At 36.6% G+C, this 22,068-nt stretch overlaps 1 protein-coding gene and 1 long non-coding RNA gene across 4 annotated transcripts in view; one reads left to right on the plus strand and one right to left on the minus strand.

The window, feature by feature from the left end:
- The window catches only part of DPH5 (diphthamide biosynthesis 5), a 63,852-nt gene extending 50,005 nt beyond the window's left edge, over positions 1–13,847 (minus strand). Inside the window, exon 1 of the mRNA XM_044748979.2 lies at positions 13,644–13,847. Coding sequence (XP_044604914.2) covers positions 13,644–13,764 — 121 coding nt within the window. The 5' untranslated portion in view covers positions 13,765–13,847. The remainder of the gene's footprint in view (positions 1–13,643) is intronic.
- LOC106837771 (uncharacterized) overlaps positions 1–22,068 on the plus strand; it is a 112,825-nt gene that overhangs the window by 13,834 nt on the left and 76,923 nt on the right. The gene's annotated exons all lie outside the window — the stretch shown is intronic.

A 22,068-nucleotide genomic window follows, 5' to 3' on the forward strand; every position in this document is an offset into this window, starting at 1 on the left:
ATTTTTTTGTCTGTTTTTGGTTAAAATTAATGATACATGCCATATCGTTACGTGCTGCAATAGCAGTTAAAGAGTGGTCTTCACTGGATAGCCTGTGCTGAGATTCTTGCCAGCGTTTGTGGTCATCTTTATTTGATCTCGTCTGCTTTGTATCTTGCTTCTGATTAATTTGTCTCAAATTTTACAGCCACCCGTGGCTCAGGTTCTTGCTTCCCATCTGGAATTCTCATTCTCTACTTTATCTTAAAGGAGTCTTATCCTTTAAGTTCTAGTTTAGAAGCCCCTCATCTGTGGTGCCATCCCACCTCACCTAAGCTGCAATTTCTTTCCTTTATTCCTCTTTTGATTTCCTTTAATATTTTGTTACTATTGTATGTTATTTCTCTAGTTAGTTGGATTTTAATGGCAAGGGCAGTGTTTTATTTCTCTTTATATTCTCTGTGACACCTATATCAGTGCTTTGCTCATAATAGATGTTCAGTGAATATTTGTAGAATGTCTTGGTGAAAGTGCTGCCTAGCAAGAGCAGTCAAGTAAAGATAGGCTTAATGGAACTGAGAAGGGAGAGGCTAGAAATGGGAAAGTTATTTGATGTAAACTATTGTAGTGGTTTATGCATGAGGTGATAATCAGTCTTGAGTCTACTCAATAGCAAAGTAAGTTGCGATGTGTTGACTGTATAAATCAATGAGGGTGACCATGATCATAATTGAGCGGGGGAGGGGAGAGCAGGGACTGATTAAAACCTGGAGTTGATCCAAACTGGAACCTGTCTCTTACTTTTAGAAGTTCGTGTCAAATGTCAAGAAAATAAAGCTAAATTCAGATCTAAGTTGACAGTACTCTCTATACAGCTAAATAGTGTTTAAAACCACAAAGAAATGGATCCTAGAAAAGCTCTCATTTAGTCTTTCTGGGGCTGTCATAACATTTCATTATTATAAACATAAACACCATTTTATGGTGAAATTCAACAAAACTAGAATGATCTGTGGGATTTTTCTTGCCTCTTGTAACCAACTGGATGCAGGCATAAATAGGCATAGAAAAGTTGAGATTATTATTCATTTCTGCAAGTCATTTGAAATACTTTTACACCCCTCTCCCAAAAAGTCCCCTGAGCTAAACTTACTCATTTCTGGAGGATCACATTTTTGACAGATTCTTGTACATTTATGAATGTTCATCACATGCAGAAATTTATCTTAATTTTTTTCACAACTAATTTGAAGCCTGATAATACCTAATTGTCCTTAATTGTGCCTGGTTCAATACAACAAATATTGAGTGCCTGTCACGTGTAGGCTATGTGTTCTGTACTCTTAGGGACATAAGTTATTATCTGTACCCTCTAGAGATTATATTCAAGTGGGAAAACAGCATAAATAGCTGTGTTCCATAGAGATAACATAATACAGTGATGCATGCTGTAATAGAGGTACAAGCCGTACATCAGGAGAACAGAGGGAAAAAGAGGTTAATTAAACTGGATACTGCTCTAATAGCTTGGTCTAATTCTCTTCTTTTTATAATATCCAGGTGACACATGGAAGCTCTTTCTGGATGCTTGACCGGTCACCAGATAACCAGAGTTTATTTATGCAGTGGTCTGGGGAGAGTCTGGTGGGATGTTGTCCAGGGAGCCCAACTTGCTGCAGATGGGGACAGCATAGCAGATAGACTTCAGCCTTGCAAACATGTTAAGTAGATTTTCCAGGTTACCCAGAATACCAGTTTCTTAGCAATGTGGTAATACTAACCACATCTACCTGTTTCTGATATACAAAAATCTGGCTGTCGTTTTGTCAACTTTATTAATTTTGGGGAGAAGTGGGGAATGTATATTCCTAATTAAGACATTCCTTCTTTCACATACCAATTTGAAGGTTACTTGATGAGCATAAAATCCATAGGGGTAAGTGGGTATAATTACCTAGATTCTGGGAAGATGTAAGGAAATACCAATCTTCCACACAGCTTACAAGTTAATGGAATTCTTGTGAGCCCCATATCCGTAAGTTCCCTTTCTGCACCCTGTTTTCTGGGCTGACCTTTTCATAGTGATATATTCTTTCTGTGCATTAAAAGCACTTATTAAGCTACAGTCCAGTTGCTTTTCCTTACTGCCTGGAAAAGTTCAGCCTTATCTCCTTATGTGTGGATATGTTTGACCAGCTCTCAGGCCTCTGAGGCTCATCTCTTTATTGAAGTCTATATTTTATATTTTGATATTTATCATTAATATCTCATTCTTTTCTGATACTGCGGAATAACTGCAGTTTTACTAATCATGATATGAAAAGGTTCCAGCTATTACATGGACCCCATTGGAAGAAATTTGTTCAAGTTAGTTTGTGGGCTGGAACTACGGGGACATTAAAATAACACATGCTTCTCCATCTGTGATTTCCACTTTAGTTAGTCACACAGGGATGCATCTAGTTACCCCAAAACGGAGATTCTGGAGTCACCCTGAGTGCTTTCTCTTACCCCCAATTGCTCTCCATGTCTTTTCAGCTTTGTCTCCTAAAGAGCTCTTGAATCTTTCCAGTACTCCCCACTGCTCAAACTTTAATTCTATCTTTTGTCATTTCTCACCTCGCCTGTGGAGTAGCCTCCTGATTTGCCTCCTTATCTCGATTCTTACCCTAACCCGTCCTTTACACTGCAGTAGTGTTTTCTCTAAAAAGAAGTCAAGCTTTTCTGACCGTCACCATTTTGCACATGTTGTTTTCACTCCCTGGAGAACCCCCAGATCCATCCTCCAGGTAGACTTCTCTTCATTTCCACAAGTCACTTTATAGGCTTGGCTCCAAAAAACCTTTCTTACGCTCTCAAACATAAAGCAGTGACTTTTCTATCTTCCTATTCCTACACCTGGCAGTACAGACCCTCTTAGAGTAATTCTTTGTTTTCAGGTCTACCAGTGAAGGTAGAGGCAGTTGTTCTGATTTTTGTAACTGAAACAAGACTTGGCATATAAAATTTCTTTGTTGAAAGAAATAATGTTTCTTTATTAAATGAATGAAATAAATAGATACTTGGTATCCTGAGTTTGATTTCCTAATTTGCAAGCAACTTTGAAGGTCCGTCACATGAAGTAATTTGTAATTTCTAGAGGCCTAAATTTGATTCAGGTCACCCTGTGGGGTTGGCGTGCCCAGAAATGAGTTGCTCACCTTCTGAGGATTCTAGCCAGCCACGTAACACCATCATTTCAGAGTGGCTTTGTTTATTTGTTTGTTTTGTTTTTTTTTTCATGAAAACTGCCAAAGTTCTATTGTAAAATTTTAGTTATAGGACTAATTCAATCAGTTTTTGTGGGCTATTTTTATAAAACTGTTTTGAGAGAAAAAATGAATAGTGATTACTTGTTTAAAGTACAAATACACCTCTGCAGTATGGCCATGCCTTCGCATGCTCAGCAGAAACAGAATCTTTACTTATGTATCCATTGGAATAGTTAATTCCTGGCTTCCTCAGGAAAAGGAAACATGGCTTGGAAACACTTCTTATTCTTTGGGCCTGATATTTTGCATGATGTTTCTCTGTAGAGAATGTACATAAATTGTTGCTTGTTTTGTGTCATTTTCAAAGATTAGCAGGCTCAATAGGCTTTCCATTGTCAGTGAATTCCCTGTCCGTAGTTTCTCTCTGAATTGTAACTTAAGTTTCTCTTTGTAGTGGCTCCCCTACCATTGTTGTTGTTTTTCACTCAGAATACAGTATTCCGCATCTTGTTTGTTGAACGTGTATCCCTCTACCCCTTCTCCAAATCTCTTCTCCCCAATCACAGAGACCTAGCTTCATCTACTATCCTCTTCCATAATTTCAACTACTCCCTCCCTGATGGCTTTTTCCCTTCAGCATACAGTAAGGTGTACCCATCTTAAAAATAATCAGAGCAACCTTCCTCTAATTGTTGACCCCACTAGCTATTTCCCAATACTTTTCCTTCCTTTCACACACAAACGTTTTGAAAAAAGTCAGAGGTTGTCTCAAATTCCTCATCTCTGCTTTTGTCTTAATCCATTTTATCTGACTTTCCATCCCTACTACGATGAAACTATTCTTGCCATGGTCTCTAATGACCTGTGTTATCAAACCAGGGGACATTCTGCTACTGGAGCTCTGCAGCTTTTGACTCTGTTGATCAATCCTTCCTTGGTTTTTCTGATACCATTTCTCTTGAATTTATCTATCTTCTAATTCTGTCTACTTCTCAAATATTGGTGTTCTCAGGATTCCTTTCTTGGTGTTATTCTTTCCTTACTTGACAAACTCCTCCTTAATGATCTTATTCACTCTCATGTCTCCAAAATCACTTTTAAAGTTATGACTTTCTGTATTTTCTATACAAACATACCAATATTTTCACTTGTAATTTCTTTCCTGAGCTGCCATCCCATATATTCAACTATGCGTCTGCTATGCTGAGTTCTCTCACAGCATCTCAGTATGTGTAAAACTTGAACTCTACTCTTCCCACCATGATACTTTTCTTCCTGAATTCCCTTTAGTGAAGAGAAGCACCATCCAGACCACATCCTCATGCCTCGCCAAGTGTTTATGCCCTCAAACTCAGTATAATCTAATCCAATTTTACTTTCTTAGTATCTCTTGATTTAATTCATTCTTTTTATCCTAATTCCAAGGCCTTACTCCAGAATTACTTCCTACTTCCTAAAACTGATTCCAATCTCATCTGATATTTAATCTGTTTGTAACAGTGTTCCAAAAATTTTTTTCTGAAATATATTTCTTACTGTTTTATTCCCCTGCTTGAAATCCTTCAGTGCTTCTCCACTACATTCAAGATAAAATCCAAACTTCTTGGCATAGTGTAGATAAGGCATTTTACATTCTAGCCTCAGTGTTTCTATCTAACAGCAACTCTTACTTCTCCTATGTGCAGACCAACTTTGTATCAGGTCCCAGGGAATTCTCCACTCTCCACCTTCTGTGCTACACTCTTTTCCCCTTCTTACACCTTCCTTTCGGCTGTTCCCTGCTCAACTCTCATACTTCAGTCCTGATGTCACTTCTTTGAAGCCTCTGCTTTTCTTTCTCGTCCACTCGTTTGGCATTGTCATACTTCCTATTTCATATTTTTCTTAATAGCACTGATTAATTCTACTGTAATGGGTTTGTCTGAGTCTCTCCTAGGCTGTAAACCCCCTGACAGTAGGAATTATGTTTGTCTTTGTATCCTGCCAACTAGGATGTACCCATGAAATAAACTTAATAAAAGTTTATGGGATAAAAATATGTCTGATATCTCATTTACTTCAGAAATAATCACTACTATCTACAATTACATTGCTTTCTAAAAAAATTTATATGATGCAAAATAGGTTTACTCTTTAAAAATGGTCACAGCTCATTTAAGTGACTCTGAAGCTGGGGAGATCCCAGCTGGGCCGAGGACGTCAGATCTCATTGTGCTCGCAGCCCTATGACCCTCCCCCGAAGCCCCTCAATAAAATGCTTTGATCCAAAAAAAAAAAGGTCACAATTCATATATGAACCAAAGAACTTAGTGATAAGAGAAGGTAGCTCAGGAGTGCATGTGGCAGTAAATATTGTAAAGCCTTTGCAATGCAATTCTGACACTAATTACCCAGAGTTAGGACAAACATGATAAGTTAAGGGCACAGTCTTCCACAAGACTGCCCTCATTTCAGACACAGCTGCAAGCTTGGGAATTCCCAGGGCTACTCTCACTTTGGACCAGCTGATTACAAATTTGGAAGTTTCTCATGACCCCCTCAGTTTGATTATTTACTAGAACAACTCACAGAACGCAGGAAAGCACTGTTCTTAGATTATAGTTTTGTTATAGCAAAAAAGACACAAATCAGAACCAGCCAAAACCAGAAACACACAGGGTGAAATCTGGGAGTGCCCCAAATGTGAAATTTATGTCCTTTCCCCATGGAGTTAGAACACACTGATATGAACATTGGTGTGTAGCAGTTCACAGAGTATCACTAACGAGGGAGGCTTATCTGAACTTCAGTGTCCAGGGTTTATATTGAGGTTTCATTATGTAGGCATGATTGACTGAATCATTGGCCATGAGGTTGCACTTAATCTCCATTTCTCCTTCCCTGGAGGTTGGGCTGATATCATGTGGCTCAAAATCCCAAACTTCTAATCACATGATTGATCTTTCTGACATGTCCAGCCCCCATCATGAGTCATCTCTTTAGGGTAAACTCTCTGGGACCCAACCATGAATAACAAAGACACTCCTGTCACTGGAGAAATTCCAAGGATTTAGAGGCTACCTCACAGGAATCAGGGACAACGGACAGCCACATTCTTTTACAACAGCCTTAGACCATCTAAAATAAAAGCAAGCCTGGCCACCAAAACTGAAACATGTGCAAAACCTAAATTATGTTGTTAGTTTTAATCATGTCAAGAAACGGCCATGGTCCAAAGGAAATGAAAACAATATCAAGGAGATATTTGCACTCCTGTGTTCCTTGCAGCATCATTCATAGTAGCCAGGATTGGAAACAATCTAAGTGTCCATCAACAGATGAATGGATAAACAAAATGAGACATATGTGTACAATGGAATATTACTCAGCCATGAAAAATAAGGAAATCCTGCTATTTACAACAACATGGATGAAACTTGAGGGCATTATGCTAAGTGAAATAAACCAGACAAAGATAAATACTTACATGTTACATCTTACATGATTACATGTTACATGATTACATCTACAAATTACATGTTACATCTTAAAGAAAGAAAGCATCAAACTCATTGGAACAGAGTAGAAAAGTTGTTGCCAGGGACTGGAGGGTGAGAGAAATAGGGAGAGGTTGGTAAAAGGATACAAACTTTCAGCTATAAAATGAATAAAGTCTGAAGATCTAATATATAGCATGGTGACTATAGTTGATAACACTATTGCATAATTAAAATTTGCTAAGAAAATAAATGTTTTCACCAAAAAAGGGGGGGGAGGCAAGGAATTTGGAATTTATGTACACATTAAAAGTCTGAGTGATGCTTAAAAACTGAATTGACAGCAGAAATTTCCACTTGGTAAAGTCTGTTAAAGGCTGTCCATACAAGGAAAATTATCAGAATTAGGAAATACTTCTTAATTAGATTACAACAACTTTGTTTAGAGAATATGTTTCAGAAATTGTGCTAGTGTGGACAGTTAAGAGCATATAAATAGAATAAAACTTGAATGATCATTCTTATAAAGCTGATGGCCTGTGAAATCCTGTTGAGTCCTACATCAAACAAATAAGATTGAATAGACAAAATGATCTCTTCTTTAAAAATGTTGTTTCCTCTATTTGGTACTTCTTATTGATTTAATTTAAAATTCTGTTTACCATTTATAATAGATTTACATTTTGTTTGTAAAGAGTAATTAAGTCTTGATTAAGGTTTCTGCCTACACTTATAGGTACTTAAGTAGCCAAGAGGTATTAAATCTATTTTACCAATATTGATACTTTTTCTTCTTAAGAGATGTTAGCCTGAGTGAAGGATAACTCCTAGGAAGAAACTTAAAAATCTCCCTAGGACTTTAACCTCCAAAACTTTGAAAAATTATAAGTTAAGGAAAGAGGGTAAAAATGACACATAGCTTTTGGGTAGTGTGTATAAAAATTTCTTCTGATTAGAGGATCTCTGTTTCTATAGAATGGCAAAATACTCTGAATAACCCTCCTACTGAAAATGGCAATAGATGATGGATAAAATGTATAACTGAGCTGACAAGAAATTTTTCAAAATTCAGAGGCCAAAAGCAAAATGAAGACAGAAACTTAGAGAAAGTAGCACTTAGGCTGCCTTTGCCCTAGGAATTTGTTCAAAAGCGTTTGGACCCTGAGCTCCATTTGCACAATTCAGGCTCCTGAGTCCTGGAGACAAACTCTCCAGCCTACCAAAGTTGGGCGGTGAAATGAGCCACCTCTCTTGTAAAGCGATCTGAACTCAAAGGGCTGTATTCAGTGTAAGAGTGAACTAGATGTAAACCTGTCCCGCAAAGCGAGACAAGGAATATTAATAAAACTGAGCTTTCCCTTGGCCGGGGGGCAGCAAACTGTAGACCTCAGGCCAAATCTGCCTGCCGCCTGTTTTTGTATAGCCTGTGAGTGAAGAATGGTTTTTAGATTTGTAAATGATTGAAATCAAAAGAAGAACAATATTTTGTGACATGAAAATCATATATGAAATTCAAATTTCAGTGCCCATAAATAAAGCTTTATTGGCACACAGTTGTGTTCTTTTGTTTACATATTGTCTGTGGTGGCTTTCACACTGGGACGGCTAAGTTAAGTTGCTATAGAGACCATGCACAGCTTGCAAAGCCTGAAGTATTTACTATCTGGACCCTTACAGAAAAGTTTGCCAACCCTTGGTTTGGGATTTATAACGGTTAGAAATCATTTGAATTTTCTTCAGGTGCAGCTCATATCTCTAACCCATGTGATACTACATACATAGTCCTTTTTTAAAATAATAGATTCAAAATAAATGATAGTACAGTGATTTAAAGGCAAAGAAATAGAACTTAAATTACTTCAATTCTGTCATTTTATGTGACCACTTTGAGTTTATAGTTGTGTTTGAAAATTAATGAAACAGTGTAAATTATGATGTATAATATTTTACTGAACTTTTATATCTTTAAAATTGAAATATATTCTTATTCATTAACTGTTAATTTTTAAAACTAAAGAACAAATCAGAAAGTAATTTCTTATTAAAGGTACAAAAAAGCACTAACCCTAAAGAAAAAAGATTGATAAAATGAAACTTCATCAAAATTATAATCTGCTCATCAAAAGATGTTATTAAGTGAAAAGTCAAGCCACAGATTTAGAGAAAATATTCAAAATACATATATCTGACAAAAGACTTGTATCTGAATAAATAATTAAATCCTTCTTAGAGGGAAAACTACATTTCTCTTTTACTCTTACACTACTACCACACTATTTCTAACACCTGGGTGTGTGGGGTTTTTTTCCTACAGCAATTAATTCTCTGACTTCAGCTGAGTGTCAGTTCACTCAATTCACTTCAATTCTGACACTAACCTGAGTTAGCACAGACGCCACAGGTTAAGGGCTCATTCTCACAAGACTTCCCCCAACTTCACACACAAATCACAAGTAGTAGGTCCCCAGCTATGATGTGTGTTTTTTTCCAAAACCAAGCAGTTCTCCAATTCTCAGCAGACACTGATTGGGTGTCCCACAAATTTAACTCAGTGCTGACACTATCTACTTGGAGATAGTGTCAGATCCCACGAGTTAAGGACTCAGTCCCGCAAGACTGCCCCCACTTCAGAGGCCAGTCACAAGTCCAGGTTGTTACTTGTGCTTTTGACCAACTGGCTCTGGGTCGGAGGTTCCCACCACCCCCTCTTTGGGTTCGGGTAACTTGCTAGAGCAGCTCATAGAACTTACTAGATTACTGGTTTATTATAAAAGGATATAACTCAGCAACAGCCAGATGGAAGAAACGTATAGCAAGATATGTGGAAAGGGCCACAATGCTTCCAAGCTCTCTGGGCTTACCACTCTCCCACCATCTCCAGAAGCTCTCTGAATCCCCTCCTTTTGGGTTTATATGGAGGGTCCATTACATAGGCATGATTGATTAAATCACTGGGCATTGGTGATTGATCCAACCTTCCAGCCCTTCTCCCCTCTGCAGAGGTCTAGGGTGGGATTGAAAGTTCCAACCCTTTCATCATGGTTGCTTCCCCTAGCAACCAGCCCCCATCCTTAGGAGATTTCCAAAAGTCATCTCACTAACATAAACTCTGGTGTGGTTGAAAGAGGCTTGTGAATAACAAGACACTCCTTTCACCTTTATGGCTCTGGAGCTATTTCAGCAACCAATGACAAAAGGCCAGACATTATAACAAAAAAGATGTCTCTGTGGATCTTATACAGGAAACTATAAAGTTTTAGGAATTATGTGCCAGGAACAGTGGACAAAGACCAAATATACATTTCTTATTATAAAGCAGAATACCACACCAGGTTACCTACAACTTCTGTCTGACTTGGCTACAAATTGAGGGTACCCACGCACCTCTTCCTTGGGTTCTATCATTTACTAGAACAACTCACAGAACTCAGAGAAACACATATGTTTGCCAGTTTTTTGTACAATAAAGGATGTGATAAAGGATAGCCAGATGAAAAGATATATAGGGCGAGGTCCGGAAGAGTCCCAAGCACAAGATCTATCCCTGTGGAATTGGGGTGGGCCACCCTCCCAGGACGTAGATGTGTTCACCAACTGGGAAGCTCCCTGAAGCTCGTACTATTGGGATTTTTATGGAGGCGTCATCACATAGGCATGGTTCAGTATTAACTCCATTTCCAGCTTCTCTCCCCTCTCTGAATTCCTTCCTTTTGGGTTTTTGTGGAGGCTCCATTACATGGGCATGATTAGTGATTACATTCACAGAGAATGGGAGGTGGGGCTGAAAGTTCCAAGCTTCTAATCATGGCTTCATCTTTGGTGACCAGCCCCTATCCAGGAGCCCACCAAGTCACCTCATTAGAACAAAAGATGTTCCTGTCACTGGGGAAATTCCAAGGGATTTAGGAGCTCTGTGTCAGATGCTCCTATCACTCAGGAAATTACCAAGTTCTTAGGAGCTCTGTGTCAGGAACTCGAGTCAAAGATTAAATATTAGAACAAAAGATCCTCCTAGCACCCCATTTGCAAGGGTTTTAGGAGCTCTGTGTCAGGAACCAGGACAAATATATATATATTTCACACTCAAAAATAAGAAGGCAACCCAATTTTAAAAAGTAAGTTGAATCACCCTTCACCAGAAAAGATTTATTAATGGTTAGTAAGCACAGGAAAAGATACTCAGCATAATTAGTCATTAGAGAAATGCAAATTAATATTAACATGAGACACCACTTTACACTTGTTAGAATGGCTAACATTTTAAAAATTAACACCATCAAATGTTGGTGAGGATGTAGAGCCCCTGAATTCTCATACATTGCTAATAGAGTGTAAAATGATAAAAGCACTTTGGAGACCTGTTTGGCAGTTAAACACGCATCTATCCTATGACCTAACCCATTTGATTTCTGTTATTTATCCAAGAGAAATGAATACATATGCCCACAAAAAGACTTGTATATGTTTTTGTAGCAGTTTTATGCATAATGGCCAGAAATTGGGAACAACCCAAATGCCCATCAAAAGGAGAATGGATTAAAAAAAACGCTGTGATAAAGTCTTACAATGGAATACTATACTATAAGCAATTCAAAATGAATTACTGGTTCACACAGCAAGATGGATGAATATCAGAAACATGCTGATCAAAAGAAGCCAGACAGAGGGAAAAATACTGCTTGATCCCATTTATGTGAAATTTAAAAACAGGCAAAACTAGTCTCTGGGGTCTATCATAGGTGGTTGCTTTTGGGGGTGGCACTTGACTGGAAAAGTCCTCTAGGGAACTTTCTGGGGTGATATCTTAATTGGTTTTTGGTTACATGGATGTATACATTTGTCAAAGCCTATCTAACTTTACACTTAAGATCTGTGTATTTCACTATGTGTAAATATACTAAATACAACAAAAAAAATCACACACATCACTTACAATGAAAGCATTCCCAAAACTAACGCAAAGCAAATCTCTTGCTTAACGTTTTAGTTACTAATACTTCTGTATACCATTATACATAGTACATTATTTTTCAAAATGACATTTGATTTTAGGTTACATGATAGGATCTAAAATTGTTTCTTTTCCAAACAGAAAGCCACTTGTCTAAAAATAACCTGTCAATAACTCAATAATGTTCCCTCCAATATGCCTTCATCATTGAGTTAAATGCCTATCTTTAAATGAGTAATAAAAAATAAAGAATACAGGAGATCAGCCTCAAGTCAAAATCAGGATCACAGGAGGAGTCTTGCTAAGAGCTTGCTACAAGTTAGATGTTTTTATTCATTATTCGGTTAACCTTTACCATAATCCGGGTAAATAGGTATAAGGTCCATTTTACAGATAAGTGTATTAAAGTTTAGGAAGGTTTAGTAACTTAATCAAAGACACAAAGCTGGTAAGTGGTGGAACCCAGATTTAAACTTAGTTCAGCTGACTCCAAAACTTAAGTTCTTTCCACAATACCCACTGTCTCAGAGATTAGTGAGGAAGGGAGGGAAAAGCAGCATCGTTAAGATTTACAGGCTGGAACACAATAAAGTCTGGTGGCTTGATCACGCCAGTGAGGCCTAAGCATCTTGACTTCGTGGCTGCCCCTTCAGATTTCCCTTCCACTGCCTGACCCAGGCCTCCAAGGGATCTCTGTAGCTCATCTGTTTCCTTTGGGTGCTATGAAAATCAAGTGCTGGCCCACTGTTCAGTAGTTCAGTTACAATTCTACCAACGTGAATCATCAATACTGAAAATAGAGAAGAGCCAAGGGGAAGATGAAGGTAGGTTAGTGTGATACATTCTTCAAAAGAACTGTGTCTCTATGTTGTGGTAAAGAATAGCAAAGGAGAAAAGCAGAGAAAGGGCAAAAGAGAAAGTAAACTCAAAGGCAATTGTCAGCATAATGAAACAGGTTTATTTTCCCAAAAAGTTTACCTTTTTTTAAAAAAAAACCTGTATTCTAGTGAAAAGCAAAGGAAAGAGTTATGACAGTTACTGGCACTAAAGCAGAAAATTGATATTTGTGCGAGTCTTGAAAAGGCATTAAAGAAAATAATGGCTTATTGTTATTTTAGTATAAGTAATATCATCTGCTTAAAATTTTTGAATACTTGGGCTATTGTAAAATACATGAAAACTGCCTTAGCACACTTTCTTGAATCCCTAACTGTCACAGTGAAGCCTGGTTCTCCCAGTTAAATCACTCTGGGTTTTAGTCCCAATTTGTCTCATCACTAACCTTAGACATTCTTTTGGAGTCTCAGTGTTTTCATCTACTAAATGAAAGAGTTAGACTAGATGTTTTAATAATCTGCCATATGCTAGGAATCATACTCAATGTTCTGAAATAAGTTTTCTCATTTAATTGGCACAGCAACCTTATGAAATATATGTAATATTGCCTATTATATCTTATTAATGAGGAAACTAAAATGCAGAGTGTTTAGGCCTGGGGTTGGAGCCTGACTGCATTTGATTCCAAAACTTTAAACTGCTATGTTATCCTGCCTATCTCTGGGTCCTTCAACTTTAATATGCTGACGTCTAAATCCTTGTTGATCTCAACAAACTGATGTTGAGTTAGATGTGAGTCCTTGAAAGGCAGAAGACTTGATTAGTTTCATTTTTTAATCTCCATGCCAAGCACATTTTAGGCCTGGTTGAATTCGAGCCAAAGGAACGAAACAAATTAATAATCTTAAGGGGAAGGATTATATTTTATTTTTCTACTCTGCTGGCCACTATCCCCTCTTTCCACCATAGTTAGCATGCTATTTTGCACATGATACACATTCAGTAATTTTTGACTCACTACAGCTAGAAAAGATTCAAAAGTGATCAGTTCTGCTTGGTAAAAATAATTATACTCAAAACTTTCATCTAAACACATCTATTTAGTGTGGAGGAACTGACAATAACCAAGAGTTTGAGGCTGAGACTGACCTTTGAGAGCCTGGGGAGCCTGCTGCTGCTGCTCTGCTGCTGCTGAAGATGATGATGATGGGAGGAAGAACAGTCGATGCTGCCTGCCAGTGGGCAGGCCGGCAGTAAAAACACATTGCATATACCTTTTTTGGAGGCCCAGTCTTAGTCTCTCTGATGGTGAAAACTTCAGACGCTTTCAGCTATGATTAAGAAGCCCTTCCTGCGGTATTCCTCCAACTTTCCACGTGATAAAGTGTCATGTTTTTTACAGGGGGTGCTTGCCTTGCCCTTGGTTGTGCTTCTGGATAGTATTTGTTTTCACTGTTGCCTTTAAAAAATATTTCACTTTCTTCCTTCAGTGATTTTATTTTATTTAGTCTTTTATCTTTTGCTTTTAAATGGGAAATAGAAATAAGAAGGGGCAGCTCATTTACCAAAGTATTTGCACCTATTGGGTCTGCAGAAATATTTATTGAATTAGGCAAAATCTTCATCAACAATAAAACCATATGTATCATGATTAGCCTATAATTTAAGCATATGTCCTCTACCCCAGAACCAGTGTTAAAAAAGAAATATTTTATAACATTTTAGTTTTAATTCATAGATCCAATGGCCTTTCTCCTGAATGCTGAGAGAAGTCCTTTGTAAAGAAGTTTTAGCCTTGGGGAGGCCCAAATAATTTGTGTATATGTTTTTATTTAAGAAACGCAGATAAGATTATTCTTGTATCAAACAAGTATTAAGATTATATATCAAGCAAATTCCTACCGGTTGTGAAATCCAAGTATTTTAAAGATTTTATTTTTTCCTTTTTCTCCCCAAAGCCCCCCAGTACATAGTTGTATATATTCTTCGTGGTGGCTGCTTCTAGGTGTGGCATGTGGGACGCTGCCTCAGCATGGTTTGATGAGCCGTGCCATGTCCACGCCCAGGATTTGAACGAAGGAAACACTGGGCCGCCTGCAGCGGAGCACGTGAACTTAACCACTCGGCCACGGGGCCAGCCCTGAAATCCAAATATTTTAGATGGCATTTTCACGCCAAATAATGCTTCTCCTTGATTTCATTAGAGACAAACTAAGACGTATCAATAAAAATCAATTTCAGTTTAACTATCATAATAATTCTATGCACCCATTTCTCATAAATGCCCTTTTTATTAAGTATGCTCATCTTTAGTCAGCCAAACTTTAAGTATGACTGCTTAACAAAACTGGGCGTATAACAGACGTCTGAATCTTTTCTGATTCCAGGAAAGTATATAGATTACCAATGGTTTTTTAAAGTAATACTTATTAATGAATACGTTTGCATTTCTTTCTACAGATACATTGAAAACTTTTCTAAGGATTCTCTTATGTCTCCTAAAAGTATTGCCAGCATTTCCATTGTAATCTCTAATTGGTCATCGGTGACACGAAGCTAATTTCCATAATGCTTGGCATCTCAACAGCTGTGACAGCATCTGTTGCTGGGGTGGCCCCTCAGGGAGTGGTAGAACCCAAAAATTTTGGGGAAGACCCAAATAATTTGGAAGCGAGGAGGCCCCATCTGAAGAAAGGGAAAATGTTTTTTGTAACGTTTCAGTTATTGTTCCTACTAATATATTGCCATCAGGCCTTTACTTCCTCAACTCCCTTTCACTTTTCAATTCACTGCAATCTTGCCCCCTTCCCTAAATGCCACCAAAACAGATCTTACTGGGGTCACAATTAACTACTTAATGTCAAATTCCGTGAATAGATTTTTGCTCTTCTCTCACGTGATCCCTGCTTAGTGCTTGAAACTTTTGATCATCTTCTTGATGATCTTTTCTTTTTTGGCTTCTGTGGTCCCTTTTTTCAAGTTCTCTACCTCTCTCACTACTTGTTGGTATTTGCAGACTTTTGTTTTCCCATTGACTGTTGAGTACTGTCTGTACTCCTGTGATGGTTAGTTGTTTGTGTGAGCGTGGCTAAGTGATAGTATCCAGTTATTTAATCAGACACTAATGTAGTGCTGCTGTGAAAGTATTTTGCAGATGTGGTTAACATCTACAATCAGTTGACTTCAAGGAGATAATGTGTGTGGGCCTCATTCAATGATAGAAGGCCTTAGAGCAAAAACTGAGGTTTCCTGGAGAAAAAGAAATTCTACCTCAAGACAGCAGCATCAACCTCTGCCTGAGTTCCTGAGTTTCCAGCCTGCTGGCCAGACAACCCTAAAAATTTCAGACTTGCCTGCCCTTCAGGTTTCAAAATGCCAAGCCCCCACAATCATGTGAGCCAGTCCTTGGAATAAATCTCCTTAAAATACACAAACACACACACACCCACACACACACACACATCTCCTATCGGTTCTGTTTCTCTGGAGGACTCTGACTGATTACAGATCCCTTTGTTATTTTATTCATCACACTTTACATAATCCATCCATTTCATTTCTTCAACTATGTCCATAATATATCTTTGACTCCAGAATGCTAACCCAGTCTTTTATCTGAATTCTTAATCATGTTTCCTATGAGTAGATAGCTGCACGTTGATGCCCCAATCCAATTTGAAACCCAACATGTCCAAATGGAATTTTTTTTCTCCCCACCTCAACACCCTTCTCTCCTTATTTTCTGCCTCAATCAATGGCATCTCTACACATATGCATCCTATTCAGAAATCTTAGAGTTGTTCTTGTCTCCTCTCTCTCTCTCATCTTTTACACTGAATCAGCCCCTAAACTTGGACAGTGTTTTCCTCCTTAGTAACCACTGAATCTGTTCCTTTCTCATCACTGATTCCACTGCCTTAGGTTAGAATCTCTCTAATCATCTCTTGCATGAATTTTTTTAACCTAATTAAATGACTTTTTCCACCTGATCTCCTTGTTCACCACTGGCCTTTTATATTATTTTCCACAGATCCATAAAGATTATTGTTCTTTTCATAACTGTTTCATTGTATTGTAATTATTTGTTTATATGCTATGTATTCCCTTCTAGATTGAGAATCACTCATTACATTAGTGTTGAATGAATGAGTGTGATGTTCACCATCTTCTTTATGATAAAGGTCTACTACTTTGCTACCTGGAGCAGACAATATATTTTACTAGAGAATCAAATTAGACGGTTGAGTCCAGTTATTTTTTCCTTATTGCTAATGTATTTGTAGTGATTCAGCTTTTTCCAATACACATCTTCTTAACTTGGGATGCACAAATGGACTTCTAAGAGATGCATGAACTCTCTAAAATTTTACGGAAAACTTTTGCATATTTTTCTGTGGAGAATGACCACAGTTTTCACCAAATTCTCAAAGAGATCTGAGTTGCCCAAATACTCAAGACTCACTGTGTTGAGTGAAATCGTGCATGTTTGTATCCCAGCTCTACGACTTAATGACTGTGGGACCTTAGACAAGTTATTTAACCACTCAGTGCCTCACACAGCTTTCTCATTTTTAAATTGGGGCATAATAATAGTAACGGCTTCATAAGGTTATTGTGAATCTGTGCAAGATAATGTATGTAAAGTGCTTAGCACATATAAGTGGCTATGTAACTCTTATTAGAAAATTGTCTGTATAAATAAAAATAAACTAAAATACAGAATTTAAAAATTACTGTTGTTGAAAGCATAGTATTTAAAGCTCAAAAGATAGGTCAGAGTTGAAGATTTAGGTTTGGAAGTTATCTACGTAGAAGCAGTAATTGAAATCACAAGATTAAGAGTCATCCCATGTGAGAAATAATGAAAAAAAGGGCAAAGAGTTTTGCAGGAAGCCCACCATAAAGTCAAAAAGGAGGGAAAAGAGCTCATGAAGATGTTAGTGCAGTCTCCAAATCCAATGAAGGAATTTTAGGATAAAAGGTACGGTTAAGTTTTTCTTAAACCAAGGAAAATGAGGAATAATAAGGGACTGTTGGATTTTGTGATTAGCAGGATCTATTCGTTTCCTAGTAACAAATTACCACAAACTGAGTGGCTTAACACGACAGAAAGTTATTCTCTCACTCTTTGGAGGACAGAAGCCTGAAATCAAGGTGTCGGCGGAGCCACGCTCCCTCCGAAGGCTCTAGGGAAGGATCCTTCCTTGCCCCTTCTAGTTTCTGGTGTTACTGGCAGTCCTTGGCATTCATGGGTTTGTAGCTGTGTCACTCTAATTGCTGGCTCCTTCTTCACATGGCCATTTTCCCTCTGAGTGTCTGTGTCTCTATGTCCAAATTTCCTTCCTCTTATTAGGACGTCAATCATTGGATTTAGGACCCACTCTAATCTAGTATGATCTCATCTGAACTTGATTACACCTGCAAAGACCCCATTTCCAAATAAAGTCACATTCACAGGTTCAGGGTTGGCATGAATCTGGGAGGGAACATTATTCAACCCAATACAAAGGACTTTAGTTACTTCAGAGATGTGGTGACTAAGGAATGAGTGAGTGCTTAAAGTGGAAACTACTTTTTTTCCCTGGAAATACGTTAGTAAAAGAAAAATAAGATTGTAGTTTGAGGCAACAGCTGCATTGAGAAGAGAGATTGCTGATACATTATATAGAGATAGAGACAGATTCAAAAATAGGGATATAGACACAGATACAGATATAGCTATAAAACTTAAGCATAGTTTTTAGGCAAAAGTGTGGGTGACAGAAGGAAAGGTTATTAAGTCCAGTGGTGGGAGGCGAGTTGGAAAGGAGACAGGACAACTGTTCCTCTGAGATAAGAGGACAGACTGTATTTTGCAGTTCCAGTAGCAGCTTGAGAAACAAATGACTGTTATTAATCATACATTCTTTAAAATGGTATCCATTCTTTTACATTGTTTGTTGTTTTGTCTGAGTTCACATTGTAGATGTCAGTGACATATTTCTCAAAGAGATTCTTTATTTTCAAAGCAAATTCTAAAAGAATCGCCTATAATTAAAGTTGAATGTAACCAACATGCTTGAATTCAAATTGTGTTTTATAGTTTTCATCCAGAGATTATCTTTTTAGGGGTTGGAACCTGTAGTTTCCTGCTGTAGTGGGAGTAGGCATACTAAAAAATGATTATTTTAAATTCTTTTAAGTACTTACATGGTTGGATTCTAGCCAACAGCAAGGTGTGTATGTCTATGATGACATGTAGTTCAAAGCTTTGACAGTGTTAAAGTACTATTTCAGGTTTTTCCTTTGCATAGTTAGATTCAGTGTGACATCACCTTTTGTGGGAATCTTCTTAAGAGGGAGGAGGAAAAGAAGAGCTTAAATAAGCAAGGTTTCCTGATAATGAAATGGCTTTGTTTCTGTGGATCCTGATTTAGTTTTATTTCTTTATGCAAATCAATGAATAAACAAACATCTCTGGAGACTAAATGTATGTATATTTTACATTTATTTATAAAAACTTCCTTTCTAGCTTTTATTTTACAGATTTGCTAAACTTATTTTTACTTACAACAATTTAATATGACACTATTTCTCAACTAGAGAGAATATTTTTATACTATTATACCCTGTTCTTGGGCTTTATTAAATAATAATAGACTTAAATAGAAATTTAACAGAATAGAGTAGGTTTCTTGAGATAATAGTTTATATTTTATAATATTAAGGATCATAAACATTGACATTTAGACTAGTAAGGGACCATAGAGGCCATCTATTTGTGCCATTTTTCAGATTAAGAAATGATGGCTTTGAATAGTTCATGTGTTACCCAGAGCCAACAACAACAATAATATTATTAATTATTATATAGTGAATCCTATATGCCAGGCTCTGTTCTAAAAAGATAACATGCATTTTACATATTAATTATTTAGTAATCCTTTTTTAAATTTCAGCCTTATTGAGTTATAATAGACATATAAAATTGTAAGATATTTGAAATGTACATTGTGGCAATTTGATGTACATAAATAGTGTGAAAGGATTCCCCACATCTAGTTAGTTAACATATCCATTACCTAACATATTTATCTTTTTTTTTTTGGTGAGATCATTTAAATTCTACTCCCTTAGCAAATTTTGCTTATACAATGTGATGTTATCAACTATAATCACCATGTTTTACATTAGATCCCAAGACCTCATTTGTCTCATAGCTAAAAATGTGTGCTCTTTTACCAACCTCTCCCTATTTATCCCATCCCCCAGCCCCTGGCAACCACTTTTCTACCCTCTGTTTCTACAAGGGTGACTTTTTTTTTAGATTCCACATATAACTGATACTTGCTATGTTTGTCTTTCTTTGTCTGGCTTGTTTCACTTAGCATAACCAAGCTTTTCATATGTTTTTGTCTTTATCTATGCTATTCCCTTTGCCTGAGAATTACTTGTTCTTTAAGATGCAGCTTAAACATCATGACTTCTCTGAAGCCTTGCATGTCTTCCTCTCCCAGACAGAGTTCATTACTTCTTCTTCTGTTTGTCTTATTAAACTTTATGCATATCCGTAGTGTAGTTATAATACTGCATTGTACTTATCTGTGTAAATGTCAATCTCCTTCACTAGAGTGAGATCTTTGATAGCAGGAACCATGTATCCTCAATAACAAGTTCATTATTTGGTACTTGGAAGGTGCCACATAATACTTTTTAGGTAAATAAATTAGTTAATGCATGGAGGGATTTTAGGAAGGAGAGTCTGGAAGCAAGGAGATGAATTAGAGGAGAGTGGTCCCTCCTTGGGAGGTAATACAACATGAAATCCAAGTGATGAAGTGATTTTGATAGGGGAAAAAATTAAGCAGATGAGAAAAACATTGCAAAGATTGGACTTGGTGATTAACTGATTGCTGTGAGTGAGAGAAAAATCAAAAGAATTACATGGCCTTGAACCATGGTGACTAGAATAATGAGATAGAAAAATCCAGAAATGTCTGTAAGGTCTGTAATTCCATCTCCTTTTTTCTTTCTAATATTGGTCATTTGTGTCTTTTTCTTTCCTAGTTGATTCCATCTTGAAATTTATTAATTTGATTGATCTTCTCAAAGCATTTGCTTTTATTGGTTTTATCTTTTTTTTATTATTTTTATTATTTTTATTATGTCCTTTCTGCTTAGCTTATTTTGGATTTCATTTGTTTTTCTTTTCTTGATTTCTTCAGATGTGTATATATAGGTCTTTAATTTTAGAGCTTTCTTTTTATTTAAGAAGAAATAACATTTAATACTATAAATTTCCCTCTAAGTACTGCTTTAGCAATATCCTAAAAGGTTTGATATTTTATTTTCATTCAATTCAAAATATTTTTAATTTTTTTCATGATTTCTTCTATTACCCATGATTATGTAGAAGTGTTTTGTTTATTTTTCAAATATTTAGAGATTTTTTCCCCCCAGGTATCTTCTGTTATTAATTTCTGGTTTAATTAATAGATTGGATTGTGGTTAGAGAAAATACTCTATTTTATTTCATTTTTTTTTTAATTCATTGAAACTTGTTTTCTGGCCCAGAATATGGTTGTTCTTGGTGAATGTTCCATTGAAACTTGAAAAGAATGCATATTTTTCTGTTGGTGGGTAGAGTGTTTTTACGTCAATTAGGTCAAGTTTGTCGATAGTGTTAAGTCTTTTTATATGCTTAATGTTGTGTTTTTGTTTTTGTTTTCACTTATTAGGGAGGATTCTTAGAATATACAACTATAACTGAGGATTTGTATATTTTTTCTTTCAGTTCTGACAGTTTTAGCCTCATGTATTTTTAAGCTCTGAGATGCATATACATTAAAATTGTATATCTTCTTGTATAATGGACTCCTTTATAATTGTGAAATGTACCTCTTTATCTCTGGTGTTTTCCTTGTCCTGAAGTCTGCTTTAATTGATATTAACATAGCTGTTTGTTTTGAGTGGTATTTACAGGATATATATATTTCCATCCTTTTACTTTTTAACCTATCTCTATATTTAAGGTGGATTTCTTATAGAGGGCATATAGTTGGATCCTCCTTTTTTTTTTCAATGTGACGTTTATGTTTTAGATTATAGTGTTTAGACTGTGATATTTAATGTAATTATTGATACTATTTTACTTTGTCTACCATCTTATTTGTTTTGTGTTTATACCATCTTGATTTTTCCCCTTCTTCTCTGCTTTCCTGTCCTTTAAAAAGTTATTTGATCTCCAGTAATTGGCTGGTTTTAGTTGTTGCTTTAGGTTTTTCAGTACATATCTTTAACTTATCACAATCTGCATTCAAATAATATAGAAATAATCCTCCCTATCCTTTGTACTCTTATTGTCACACGTTTTAGTTCTACATATTTTATAAACCTTATTATATTATTATAATAAATATAAACAAACAAATAATTATCCTTTAAAGAGATTAAAAATGAGAAAAATGTACTTTTGTATTTGTCCACATGTTTACCATTTCTGGTGCTCATTGTTCTTTGGTGTAGGTCCGTATTTCTACCTGCTGTCATTTTCCTCTGACTGAGGAACTTCTTTTACATTTATTTTTGTACATAT

This window comes from Equus asinus, chromosome 16 (assembly GCF_041296235.1).
Source record: "Equus asinus isolate D_3611 breed Donkey chromosome 16, EquAss-T2T_v2, whole genome shotgun sequence".
Classification (NCBI taxonomy): Eukaryota; Metazoa; Chordata; class Mammalia; order Perissodactyla; family Equidae; genus Equus; species Equus asinus.